Raw genomic sequence first — 15042 nt, 5'->3', positions numbered from 1 at the left:
TAACTGTATATTTTTTTTGTACATTTTCTAATTATATCTTTTTACTATAGTTTATTTCTAGTTACGTTACTTGTAGAATCTAGAATGACAATTGTTAAGAAATTTAAAAAAAAAAATATTATTTTTTTTATAGCGAGAAGGTAACATTATAGTTACTTTTTTATTTGAAGAGTAAAATATGTAATAATGGAATTACAATTTTATTTGAATAACGAGTATAAACTAATTTAATTATTTTTTATAGTAACTTACCCAACACTAGTTATATCTAAGTACTTAGGTATGACTATATACCTATGTGTTATGTGTATAGACGTTTGTCCATAGGTAGGTGAATATATTTTTAATTTTTGACTTTTGTTCATTTACACCGACACGATTTAAACAACATCATAGAATTATTACCAAACAACTTCTTATATTGAATTTAGACAATATTGTGTAAGTGGTCAAGTCGACCCTTCTATCACATTCAACACTACATAATATTATAATTATTTAAGTTTTTATGGTTCCGTACGGTAAAACGAGACCCTATTACTAAGGCTTCGCTGTCCGTCCGTCCGTCTGTCACCTGGCTGTATCTCATGAACCATGAAAGTTAGAAAGTTGAAATTTTCACAGATTATGTATTTCTGTTGCCGCTATAACAACAAATACTAAAAATCCTAGAATATATAATATAAGCAGTGTTTCGGACATGTTTATAGCTGATGATTGTACATTTGTACGAAACCCTTCGTGCGCGAGTCCGACTCGCACTTGGCCGGTTTTTATAAGAATATCTCAGGTAGGTTTGTAATAACTTAAAAATATGATTAAATAAAAAGACGACTCCTGTCGATAGTTATATTTAATTCCGATGTTAAAATAGTAAAATTAAGCTATTATACCTTCCTCCAGGTGTTCGGAGGGCTCTCGAGATCGTGTATTAGAGAATTAGATCAAATACACCGTACAATATAATTTATGTAAAAAGCACATACCTATTATAAAGTAATACTGCAATCAATATAAAATATTATATTAATGCCTTACCTGATTCGCAGTTGTTCGTGAATTAAGTTGTAAGAGTTTTAGATTTTAGGTGACACAAAGTAATACTTCAAATATACAAATCGAAATAAAGAACGCACATAATTTTGGCTTAACATAAAAAGTCCAGTTGTCGCTCGTTGAAATCGGTATTGATATTTTGAGAGGTTGTTACTTGGTGGCTGGTGCTCATGCACACGGTGGCTGGTGCTCATGCACTCGGTGACCGGTGCTCATGCACTGATTTAAGGGACGACACGGATATTATGTCTACCAGAGAGCGGTAGGCGATTTTTCAAAGGTTTTTGTACTTCCGCGGACTAGATTTCTCTTTGGCGGCAAAGACCTTTTTGTCGGTGACAATAGTTTTATTAGCGATGCCCGATTTCTACGAACGACAGTCTGGCCGTTATTTATTATTCTGTAAGATTTTAGTTTGTTTATTATATAATAATGGTGTGTGAGCATATCATAACAGGTTAATACGCTGTTATACAGCATTATTTTGTCTTTATATTTATTCTACTTGCGAGTATATTATAATGTATCGTTTATTCACTGCATTATTATATTGTATACTTAACCATATATATTATACCGTATAGGTGGGTACATTAATATAAGGTGATTATTTTATCATGAAACACTCCTTATTTAAAAAAAAAAATCAATGTTTTATAAAATATTTTTTTACATAGTAATTAAGAACAACGTTTATATTAAAAAATATTTTTTTAAATATTTTTTAAGTTTTTACTTTTTTGAATGACAACAGAATTTTAATTTCATATTCCAAAGCAGAATATTTTTCTAAGTATTTTGATTCATAAAAATTGAATTTAGGGTGAGTAGTTTATGAGTTATAACTTATAAGTATTTAAAGTTTTGATGGGCGGAGTGGAGTGGCATGGGGTTACCCCGCAAAATGTTTGTCCACTACACCACTTGCCTAAACTTTAAATACTTACCTATAACTAATAAACTACTCGTGCTAAACTTCATTTTTATGTATAAAAATACTTAGAAAAATATTCTGCTTTGGAATATGGAATTAAAACTGTATGTTGTAATTCAAAAAAGTAAAAACTTAAAAAATTATAAGGATAAAAAATATTTTGAAATAATGAGTGTTTCATGATAAAAGAATCACACTGGATAATATTATATATTAATAATTTATAAATAAACTTATATCATGTTTTTAAAACTGGATTTATATAAATGTTACGGTTTTGTTGAGTGCGCCATTATAAATATCATCTTCCCGCAATTTGGTCGCTATAACATCGAATCGCAAGAACACAACACCTGATTTAAATAAATTAATAATAATTATAAATAATAAATACTTATTACGCCAATACAAATGCATGTAAAATAATTATTTTAGACTATCGTATACGTGTTTATGGTACTTATATTATTTTACCTGACGGAATAACTCGTACGCGGACTACAGTCTTTGGCAGGGCAAAATGTATGGTTATGTTTGAGGTCGGCTTATCAAACAAATTCTGTAACAGTTAAATAATAAAATTACTAAATGAAAATAACGCGCGAATAAGCAATTATAACTAAGTTATATAGGCCTATATGAGTATAAGCGTAATTTTTTGTACTCAATTTCGATCGGTCGTCAACAATGTTGAATAAATACATAAATATATTATAGCATAAGATGACACTGTGCCAGTCTTAAAAAAGATATGGTAGGATCAGGAACCTAAATCCCCCCTCCGTAATCACTCCACTACTTATAGGGTAAGTAGTTATTAATTTATTATAGGTACTAGGTGCATAAACAAAATATATATAAGACACCAGCTATACCCACACGTAATAAGTCTTATTGTTTTTAGCCATCTAGGTACCTATATACAATATAATATTATAATATATTATAAACTAAATTATTATTTTCTCAAAGAGTGTTTATGAATTTGGAAATATAATTTTATGATATTAAAAAACAATATCGCTACTGCAGGGATAGAAATATCCCACTATTTTTTTCAATTCGTATGTGTTCTAATTTGTAACTCTCAAAAAATTTTGCTCCTCAGAAGTTCGACAGAATATGAAATAAAAATGAAAATTTGTGTTGTCATTCAAAATAGGTAGTAAGAAACTTATACAATTGTTATTGAATAATATTGCTGATATAATTAATGTTTACAGTTTTAAAAAACCCCATGGATTTTCACTTTCAATTAAAATTCGTATGTTAATATGCATTATATTCAATGCCGTAAAAATCATATAGGTTAGAGTTCTGGGGCCCGCCGGTTCGAATGACCCATAGCCATCGACAAATGTTTTTTTTTAACTTTCCCATTATTTTGATTTATAATGATTTTATTATTGTCTTATATTTAATTTCATATAGAAAAAAGAGGGGCCCATACCCATTTGTTCGCACCTGGGTATTTGGATCTATAGTTACGGCACTGATTATATTATACTATTATAGTGTAGTATTATAGTATGCACACAACACACTATATAGTATATGGTGCAGAATTCTAATGTGTAAGTAAAAAACTGTCAATATGATATTAATTAGTAATAATTACCTTAATTGTGTAACCGAAGTGATGCTTTAGTCCTAAGTCTTCCAAAGTTATTTTGTACGGAGTAGGAGCGCCATCCTCGCGGCGACTCACAAACGCCACCGCGTAAGAATAATTTCCATGATGAACCGGTTCGACTGGTCGGGTCCAAATGTCAATACCCTTATCCTGAAATGCAGTAACAATGAAAACATTAGACGAGGAATAACTGCACATTTTGTTTTAGATAATTACATTTATATTATTTATTAAGCTTTAGCCTTTAAGCATTTGCTCATAGGCAGAGATCGGGGAGGGAGAGGCTTAGCACCCCCAAAAGTCCGCCAAGCCCCTCCTTTTTTAGTTGTGTGGGATCGAAGTTCCCCTCCTCACAATATGTTAATGTTATAGCCTTAATTTTATTTTTTAATAATGAAAATAAAAAATTCAAAATAGGCAATTTATAAATCTGATAATAAAACAATTTTGATGGTAAAAACATTTATCTAAATCATGTAGTTTATTTTTTAGAATTTTTAAAAATATCAATATATTTTTGAGTAGGTTATTTTAGAACGTATCTAATAACTTTTTTCAAAATATTATTTTTGAAAATTTCCTAACGAGTATATTTCTTAAAATTTTTCTTAATCATATAAATTACACATTTGTCGTCATAATATTATGTTTAAGTATAGTATTATTTTTTTTTTTTCAGGTCTTCCTATTGCACTGACACTGTATTTATATATAATATGTATATGTGTATAATATTTTGTTACAATATGGTGGTTTTAGTGAATAATAAATATATTATAACATAACTATAAGACACCATTATTGTATTGTATATTATATACTACTATACTTGTTTAGTTGCGTACACTATACATTAGTGCAGCATATTTACATATTTTATAGGTTTTTCCAAGAACTCACTTTAAACACTCGAGTGCCTTGTATTCCTAGTGCGTCTTGACTGATCTTTATGATTTCTTTGTTCTGTAAGATTTCTTTGAACTCCGGGCATACGTTGGACAAATTGTTGGACATCATTAGGGGAGCGGCCAACACGGTCCAAATGGCCATTTGTGATTTGCTTTGGTCAAACGACAGGCCAAAGTTGCCGATCAATAGCTGCAAAAAGAAAAGCATATTATAGATACCTTTTATGGGCTATGATTATACATTGCTCGTCTGCTCGGCAATGATAATATAATATAATATAAACAGAGCATTTTAACACCATTATTATTTTTATAATATTTAGAGCATGTCGAACTTACCATGTCTGGATCGTTCCAGTGTCCGGGTCCCGCGTACTGAGCCCAGAACTCTTGTTTCATCGCGAAGTAATCGCTAATGGCTGTTACACTGGTCCACGAGTCGTCAATGTCCCCGTAGTTACGCCACAGATTACAATGTTTAGCCATCAACGCGTAATTAATCTGCACTTGACGGGAATTACAGTAGTTGATTGATTTACCGCGTGATGATATGAAAATTATAAAATCAAAATTAAAAACAAAGAAAACTCAAATAATACTGAATATATAGGTGCGAGTTATCGGAACTTCAACTATAGCTTATATATAGCAGTATATTCAACGATTGCACAAGAGTACAAGACTATATTATACATTTATATCAATGAGTATGGATCATGGATGCTTACAAACAGAAGTATTATCATTGAACATTATAAGCAATGATATATTGATATTTTGATTTTACTCTTTCATCTTTGAAAACTTTTGAGGATGGAGAACATAATATGAAAGATGACGCTATTGTCGACGAAGCGAAAATAACACCCAAAGAAGCATTGCCGTTATTGAACCTGCAGCTGTGAACATTTTGTCTCTATACAAGTGATGCAGTTTCACTGGCATAGTGACATTGGTTCAGTCTTACACTCTAACTTTAATGACCAAATTGCAATACAAGAAAAAAAAACTAACAACAATTTCTGATTTTTTCTCACATTTATAATACATAAATGTAAAATATTAATATTATCTAAATGATATTATTATATAAATACTAAATATTAATAAGCCAATAAGCAACTAAATTTGGCAGACTTATGTACATATTATTTTATTCATTTTTCCGAGTCAACAGTCATCGGTTCGATTCATAGCAAAGTGCAAAAAAAATGTGTGTGATTCTACGCAGTCACCATTTTCCCGTGCTGTCGTCCGATTGCGTCATCCGGTTTCCAACTAGGTCCCACTCCACTGGGAGTGAAGACCGCACATGTCTCCTCTTGGAGAAGGGGGTAGTATCATGCATATAGTGATATATACATAGATAAATAGATCACATGATCTCCCTACTACCCACTTGTGATAAGCATTGTCAAAGACCTTGAGGTCGTTACAATGAACAAATATAGAAAAAAAAAAAATTTTTCCGAATAGCAGATATTTCTGGTAATTCCGTGGGTGTCCGTTATTGAGAAGTTTTAATGTATATACTTTTTTATTGATTTTTTTTTTTATCTATTCACTATTGTTATTATAAAAACAACTAATAAATTCGCTATACCATAAAAATACCATAATAATTATAACAATTCGTCAATTTGTTTATAGGTAGAAAATAAAAATAGTTAAACCGGAATTGGGTAGGTTTTATTTTAAGAAAAATCACAGTAGTTGATAAAATAACATAAGGTAGGTATAATATATTGTATAAGCAATATTGCGGGGTTATAAATAAATCGTCTATACCCACCTACGGTCCCACCCCAAAATGTACCATCTGCATTGGATTTTCAATCTTAAATGCGGTACTTACTGCATTAGTATTTTGAATAAATTTGCATTGAATTTTTCTAAATAAATCACTCATAACATAAAAGGACAAAAATATCATGTAAGAATAACATCCTTTCAAACTCGAGTGATCCCCTTTCTCAACGATAACTGCATAATATATTAGTTGCATTATCTATATAATATGTTTAGGCTAATTTTACCAAAACATCAATATATAACAACCTGCACTTAAAAGTACAATACTTATCAAAAGATTGCATTTGATATTATGTACAATGTACATACCTATTATAATATTATCTACACTATTGTACTACGTAATACAATATAGTATTAAAGCATGTATAAAATATTATGTATAATATAGTCATTTATCTCGTCTGCACACCTCAGAACCACAAATCACATTAATTTGCAAATAATCACACTTACACGCATACCCTTGTCTTCTTGGTATGCCGGCCAGCTGCATGAGTACACCATTGGCCTCCCCGTTTGGTTTAGATGTTGCCCAAATTCGACGTAACCTGTTGACGTGTATGCTAGTTGTTAGTTTGTCATTTAAACGCCGAAAATTAAAAATTATTATCCAAGTACAATAATGAAAATAAGAGATTTGGTTTTAATAGAGCGGCAAAATTAGGCATAACATAAGTTTAACCGATCGCCTATAAGTATAGAAGTTATGGGACCGAGTGGGATCGTTATGGGTCCGATTATATCAATAAATTATACATTTTTATTGTAGGTATGTATTGTATGTTGCAGGAGATAACCAATCTTACGACATTTTATTTTTTGTTTTTTGTGTACCTACCTATAATCATAGTTTATAGTTTATACTATGTTCGCATTGTTCGTATAGAAAAATATCTTATCGTTATAATACGTATAAGTTTAGAACCTTTTGCGGCCTATAATACCTAGAATCCTAGACATCTAGTCGGTGAAATCGCGACATTGTGAATATATTTTATAATGCTAAATCACTGAACTGAATTCATTTCATAATATATTATATTATGTATATAAACAATCTTACCTCTGTCCATGTCCCTGACATTCGAATAACATCCGTCTAGTTTTACGTAATCGACTTCCCATTCTGCGAACTGTTTGGCGTCCATTTCTTCCTTACCCCGCACGCCAGGGTAACCGGCGCAAGTTTTCTCGCCCCAGTCTTGATACAGACCGAATTTCAATCCTTTCGAGTGCACCTGTAACGGTGTAAGTATAAACAAACATTATTAAATCAAGTCAATTTGTTTTGTATTGTAACGGACCACAGTCCGTTTCGTCATAACGTATATTATATAATAATAATATATTTAATATTAATAAGACGTACAATCTTACCTAAACAGGTTTTATATCTAAGAAAGGGGTGGCGATCAACTAGCAGATAACGGAGCGATCATATTTCATTTAAAACGCATTATTTAAAACACAATACACATTTTAATTTAACATTTAACAAAAAATCTACATCATATTATATACATATAATATGAGGACATGATATATGATTATTATATAACATATTATATATATATTATAATACATAGTATCTAATAAATAACGTATGTTGTATAATGATACCTATTAAAACTAGCTGTGTTCCGCGTGCTCCGACTAGGCGTGGGATTCTACAGATAATAAATTGACATACATCCTGAATGGACAACGGATAAGTCGGTTGACAGGGGGAAGGTAAGATGCTTTATAAAACCTGAGCCGAGACGTGTTTTCTCATTGTACAAGCAAGCATCTCACGTCACTCTGTGTAACGATTTTGTCATTTGGACTTGGAATATTTTCTGAAGAATATTTTACAATAAATAACTTTAACTTTTCAACTAGTCTAAATTTTATCAACCATCCTAAGATATTCCTCATATCAACGGTCTTGTTACCTGCAACCGATAAGCTAAGCAATTAAGCCTGCGATTGTTAGTTTATTACAGTAAGCCTAACTGCGTGTTAATTCTGTATAAATTATAGCGTGTCCACAGACCAAGTTAAGGGACCTGGCGTGGCTAAGTGGTTAACCTTTAATCACTTATGTGTTTTGAGGTCAAGCACGGGCCGGCGTAGCTAGTTCCCGGATGGATGACCACCCGCGGTCTTAGTGATGAATTCCCATATTATACACAATATACACATGATGGGTTCCGAACGAACGGTAACCCCTACAGTAAAAACCGACTAATAACCATGCGCATTTGAAGCTTTAAATTTATAAAAAAAGATCAAATTCAATATTTACGTTTATATAAATATTAAATATATAATATAACATCATATTATACAATATATATATATATAATATATATATATTATATATAGAAACAGCAGGTATCGAGAGACACTTGGCTTTAATATTCAAGATTGTTGCACATGGTGTATGTTGTTATTAAACAAAATAAAATGGCAGCGTAAGGGTACAGTCCATCATGGCTTAAGTATAGCTCGTCCCCTTACGCTGCCATTTTAATTCGTTATCTTGATAAGAAGATATGGTGGGGGGGGTGCGCTATTGAAATAACCTATACCTAATATATTTAAGCCACGGAGGGAAGCTTAGAACTTCTCTACTGAGAGATTCTCGGATTCAGTATATTATTTTATTTAAGGCTTCCCCGTACACATGAATTTGTTCTCAGATAAACTAATGACCAATTTTAAAATGACTTGATAATTTTAGAAAATATTTTAAAAATCACAAGAATTCAAGAATTATTTTAGAATTCGTTAATATTTGAAGTCATGATACCAATTCTGACTATACTTACCTTAAGTGACTAGAAATAATTTTAATTTAAAATAATGTAACCTCTATAGTTACAATTCATAATAAATTATATTCTTAAATATCAAATTTATTTTCTTATGATATTGACGAATATTTTTTTTTTTTATATATATATAGCCATATAGGTACAAGTCATATAATAAAATAACCTAATCTAACCGTATACCTAACTATCACAAATTTACGAAACGTTTTTCATATTGTTATTACTTATTTGTATTATCAACTCTCACACATTTTAAATTGTAAATAAAAAAATTATCTTATACGGGAATACAATTATATTATCTTAAAATGTATGAGAGTTGATAATACAAATAGCAATATGAAAAACGTTTCGTAAATTTGTGATAGTTCCACATAAAGATACCAACATTTATAATAATTGATAATATAAATACATAGTATGAAAAATGTTTCGTAAAATCGTAACGATTAAATAATTTTGAATTATTTAAACAAAATAGTCCGAAGAATACTTTAAAATAACTCTATTTATTCCTTTCCTCGCATCAAACAACTGAATGACCACTTTATTAATCATGGAAATATTATAACTGGATTTCGAATGTTAATCAGTATACATTATATTTCAATATTAATTGAAAAAAAAATAACACGTTGAATTTTATTCTACAGATGTTAACAATTTTGATCGAGAAAAATCAGAAGTGATTTTATTGAATCACTATTTGGGTGACAATTATAATATAGCACAAAAAAGTACTATTGAAATATTAATCTGTGTAATCCTGATTTATGTCCAAATGTTTTAAATTATTACAAATATTAATTACGCTATTAATCACTTATCAGTATTGAAGTTGGGCGATAATTTTCCACTCTGAAATGGGTAAAAAATTATTTAAGAAACTCAACTCCAGAATCAAGACTCAATGGACTCATAGCTTCTCTAAACATTTATTTTGACGTTAGTATATTATCTGAAGAAATTATATAAATACGTTAGTTAATTTGAAACGTCGTTTAGATTTTATATTATGAATTATTTTACTTTTTTTTGTAATTACCTACATACAAAAAAAAAATATTAATATAACTCATATAAGAAGTTACGTGTATTTTCTGCTGCATTGATTCTAAAATATTATTACTAAACATTTCTTTATATTTTCATGAAAAATGTTTTGTATGTATATGGATTATAAGTACCAAGTTTTTTTCTTTAGTGGGAACCCCCACCCCTTGAAAAAATTCTGGTTGCGCCGCTGACGACTGACCTATATATAAATATATAGCGTACCTGTAATATCAAACTTGAAGCCCATAACATTATCGGTGATTTTACTTCGATATTTTGATTTTAAAGAGAGTACCTAGCTATGATAATAATATGTATTTTTAAATTGTGGTATCTAAATATTGAGAAAAAACTGACTACAGATAGCGTATATAATATTATACAGGATATAGCAGTAGTCAAGTTTGATAATAATTAATTGATAAATACTAAATATACTCTAATATAGCTGATACTATACTAGATATTAAACATAAAACAACGACAATTTACATTGAAAAATTGGAACATAAATTCAGTATGTAATAAGATAACTTCGCGCATAGTATTTTATGTGTAAGACCCATACATAGATAACGATGATGAACGATTCTATGTGTTTCATTAGTTCACTAATTACATTAATCCTATGAATGGATTACTATTTTGTTTTTGATTAATTTTACAATTTTTATTGTACACAATATTCAATGTGCTGTATGTGTATAATACTATAATATACAAGATGTAACAGAAAGATTTAAATAAATAAAATGATGCTACTTAAATGTATGACAAAAATTGTTAAAATTATATGATTAGTAAATAATTCAAGAAATATACTTATTTCAGCAAATTCTCCAAAAAAATATTTTGAAAAAAGTCATTACGTTTCAAATTCATTTAATCAAAAATATATTGATATTTTAAAAAAAATTTTAAAAATAAACTACGCTTTACTTAGATAAATGCTTTTATTATCAAAATTGTTCTTATTATCAGATTCACAAATTGGGTATTTTGAATATATCCAAAAAAATTTAAATCAAATTTATTTAAATTTTGTATAATATATGTGTAGAGGAAGTGACTGTAAATTATATATACATAAAAAATATTGATTAGAACAAAAGATATTCCAAAAGTCAGTTCTATCTGTTACACCCTGTATTATATTATATGGTTGCATTATAATATGATAGCATCGGTAAATTGACTTATTTAAGCTTACGTAGTCAGCCAGTGCTTTGATACCGCTCGGGAACCTCGTCTTGTCGGCTTCCAATTTCCCGTCGGCCGATCTGTTCTTGGCCAACCAACAGTCGTCCACGATTAAATATTTGTATCCCGCGTCTGCGTAGCCTTCGCTGACCAACAAATCAGCCGCTTTCATAAACAGCTTTTCACTACATATAAGTACACACAAAATTGTAATTTATTATTGAACACAGAATACAAAATCATTAAGTACCTCATACGAGGTAACTTGACTCAATGTATTTTATTAGATTTTATAGTACAAAATAAAAGCAATAGCTCGGTAAGAATAAATAAAATAACATTTCAAGACGCACTCATAAAAATCAATAATCTAACTAAAATGGAAAAGTCACTGGCAAGACAGGTAGGAGGAGAATCAAAATACAAATAAACTTAAATAAATCAAAACATCAATCACCCCATCACCTTCATCCAGGCACGAAGAAGTAGTTGTTATCACAAGGATTCGGATTGGACACTCATCCGTTTTAACACACTTGCGCATCATAACAAAAGAATACTGCCCGATCTGCGAACTCAGCTGTGACAAAAAACTGTCAAAAAAACTCATCACACAAGAATACTCCAAGTTCAACAGCTCCAGACAAATTTTCGAAAACACATAAACTGTGCAACAAGCACTTGGCGAGGAAAAATCTAAAAATATATACAACTTTTCAAAAACAAAGGTTTCCCTAAAAAAAAAAATATTTCACAACTCCGTCAACTGTTAAACATAATGTATCCCCGTAGTCTTAAGACCAATTTGTAATTATTACAGGTTAATGTTGAATGACCTCAGAAGATGAAGATTTATCAACCCAATAAAAAAAAAAAATACAAAATAAATAATACTCTATTTATTAGATATTCGAACAAAGTGTTCGCATTTGTCTATACGGGCCACGTTAGTTTAAAATATTACTACGTTTATTTTTTTAAGTTGTTTTGAAAAAAATTTTGCGATTTGTAGTTTAGTTGCCGGTGGGTATACTTATATACGCTTTATTTTATATATAATAATATAATATGTATAATTATTATGTATATATTATTATGGTACCCGCCGGCCGGTATACCTGAACCTGATATGCGGAGGACAGAACATTGCAGTCGGTTATTTTCTAAGCCCTAAGGAGTAAGAATTAGGCAAATTATGTGGCAGTACAAACGGGCCATGTCAATGTGTGTGAGTGTAAATGAACATTAGTGTGTGTGGGCACTCACCACAGTGTATGTCACGACCCGTATCCACATTCTAAGAACCGGCGTTCTCGCACTCACAGGCACATGTCAGTTTATTAAATTTAAAAAAAATTCTGTGGTTACTTTTGAGTAAAAACACACTTCGGCTGTGACAAAATCGTGAGACTTACGTTGGGGCGATTTTGATTCTGTAACATTCCTAAGAATTATTAACACGTCCTCTAAAGAACAGTCGATCAATTTTCTAGAAATATTAATTTCTTCAATACATAATATGGTCGAACAAAAATTTTGTAAAAACTGAAATTTGTAAATATTATAATATTGTGAAAATTTCAAACTTTAAAAAAAAGCTACGGCTGTTCTCTTGAGGAGATGTTAAAAAATGTTATTATTTGTACAGCATTAAAATCGAACCATCTGAAGTCTCACAATTTTGTCACAGCGGAGGGTCTAAAAACGATTTTTTTTTTTTTGACCGAATGGAACCACCTTAAAGTAATGAATTTTCGTCTTTGTTATATTTGAAAATTCACTACGCTGCTGGGAGGGTTACGATCACTTGGTCAGTATTGCAATACACGCAATAATCAAACAATATAGTAAATACAAAAATGAAGTACCTATTTTACGAATTTAATAGTCGCTACTATCATTGTGTACAGTGCAATAATATATTCACAATATTCACATAAGTACCTGACACATTCGTCTGGATACGTTTCGCAGTCCGTGATGCACCTGTACCTCTGCCACGCGAGCCATCCCATCGGCGGTGTCAAAGCCAACCCGTTGTCGAGGCCAGTGACCCCGACGGCAAGTTCCGCGACCGTCACCGCAATCAAAAAATTCAGCATCGTGTCCGGAGTCTGTGTATAATAAATACCATACTTAATATTTTAAACTTCATAAGATTCTGTAAAAGTATATAAGTATATTTTACCTATACCTAATTACCAGCTATTAGTATATTACGATATAATATTAACGTTTAAAAACGTTGACATCGTATAGCGTGCGTTATGCGAATGTTCGTTTGACTTTAAACAATGAATGAGCAATAGCCAATAGGCTATATGCATTTATAATTATCCATCTATATTATAATTCATTTATATAAAAAAAAAATTAATATTAATGGGTTTTTCCGTGTGGACAATGATACACAAGACTCGGCGCCAAAACCTAAAATTGAGATTTAAAAAACTCGATTAATGCTTAACCTATGATGCCATCTAAACTATAATATATGTATGTGTCGAACTCAATTTACACACAATGCCATTGTGATATAAATAGTTTAGGTTTTTGGTTTGCATTATTCCGGTAAGCATAACTAATGTAACACCTATAAGTTCCTAGTTTACTGGCATAATCAATAGGCAAATATTCAGAGTCGTGTCACGGGGGGGGGTGGGGGGGGGGGGGTAAATGGAGCTATAGTGCCCTAGGGTGGAACATTTTTAAATAGGTTGAATATGTTTAATATGGGTGCTGTTGAAGTTAACACAGCACTGTACTTATCTGTATCACACGGATACACGTCAATATTGATTGTAAAATAACAGTTTCAGTAATAATTTTTAATTTGAATACATTTGGGCATTTGGCACAACTCTGGTTACATGTGTATGCTTAAAAATATATTTTTTCGTCTTAGATTAAAAATATTTAAAATATGTTGTAGGTACCTATATAAAAATGAAACAAATTAAACTTACAATTTAAAATTATAATATGCGATATTTTTTTATGTAAATAAATAATATTTGTACATTTAATTGAATATAAAAAAAATAATAAATCATCAAGGTAGTTAATATCTATATATTATCTATAATATAGATATATAATAATGAAAAACACTAAAAATTAAACTTCAATTGAAAATTGTATGCAATGCCATGAAGAAAATCTTCAATATTTGTATTATTTTTATAATTGGTACATATTTTTTATTTTAGCTGCCTCGTTACCCCCTACATATTGTTCGATTTTTAATCTTTTAATGCTCTCTTCTTTTTTTAATGCATCTATAAATCACCAAATTAAAGGATGCATACCATTTATATAGGTAGTATTATTAATACATATATTAGTATAATATTTAGTATGTAAACACTAGGAATAACACACCCCGTGTGGCCGTGTATAGTATATGACCGAGTAAAAATGGGGGGGGGGGGGGGTGCCACTGAAAATTTTCCGTCACAAAACTAATTATCACATTCGCTCATCAAATTTAAATTTTGTTGAGCTGTAAATATTAATATACGTGATTCAGCTATGTTTGGGATCAATTGCTGTGCGGTAAATTGTAATTCCGATCAATTGTTTGTGGTCAATTGCTTACGATATACCTACCTATATTATTAG

The 15042-nt window shown here is 30.4% G+C and overlaps 1 protein-coding gene across 4 annotated transcripts in view; it reads right to left on the bottom strand.

The window, feature by feature from the left end:
- Positions 1-2191: 2191 nt before the first annotated feature.
- Positions 2192-15042, bottom strand: part of LOC100159965 (alpha-N-acetylgalactosaminidase) — a 14481-nt gene continuing 1630 nt past the window's right edge. For 2 of the 4 annotated variants that reach the window (XM_008181831.3, XM_008181832.2), the window contains exons 2-10: positions 13366-13535; positions 11432-11606; positions 7410-7584; positions 6800-6894; positions 4871-5032; positions 4524-4721; positions 3609-3773; positions 2465-2549; positions 2192-2343 (exon numbers count right to left, since the gene is read on the bottom strand). In XM_008181831.3, coding sequence (XP_008180053.1) covers positions 2249-2343; positions 2465-2549; positions 3609-3773; positions 4524-4721; positions 4871-5032; positions 6800-6894; positions 7410-7584; positions 11432-11606; positions 13366-13523 — 1308 coding nt within the window. In that variant the 5' untranslated portion in view covers positions 13524-13535 and the 3' untranslated portion in view covers positions 2192-2248. Of the gene's footprint in view, positions 2344-2464; positions 2550-3608; positions 3774-4523; positions 4722-4870; positions 5033-6799; positions 6895-7409; positions 7585-11431; positions 11607-13365; positions 13536-13609; positions 13760-15042 lie in introns of those variants that run through there. The other 2 variants (XM_016802014.2, XM_008181830.3) reach the window with 2 other exon arrangements.

Source organism: Acyrthosiphon pisum, chromosome A1 (assembly GCF_005508785.2).
Source record: "Acyrthosiphon pisum isolate AL4f chromosome A1, pea_aphid_22Mar2018_4r6ur, whole genome shotgun sequence".
In the NCBI taxonomy this organism is placed as follows: Eukaryota; Metazoa; Arthropoda; class Insecta; order Hemiptera; family Aphididae; genus Acyrthosiphon; species Acyrthosiphon pisum.
Note: the sequence above shows the minus strand (reverse complement) of the source record. Positions and strands in the feature narration are given on the sequence as shown.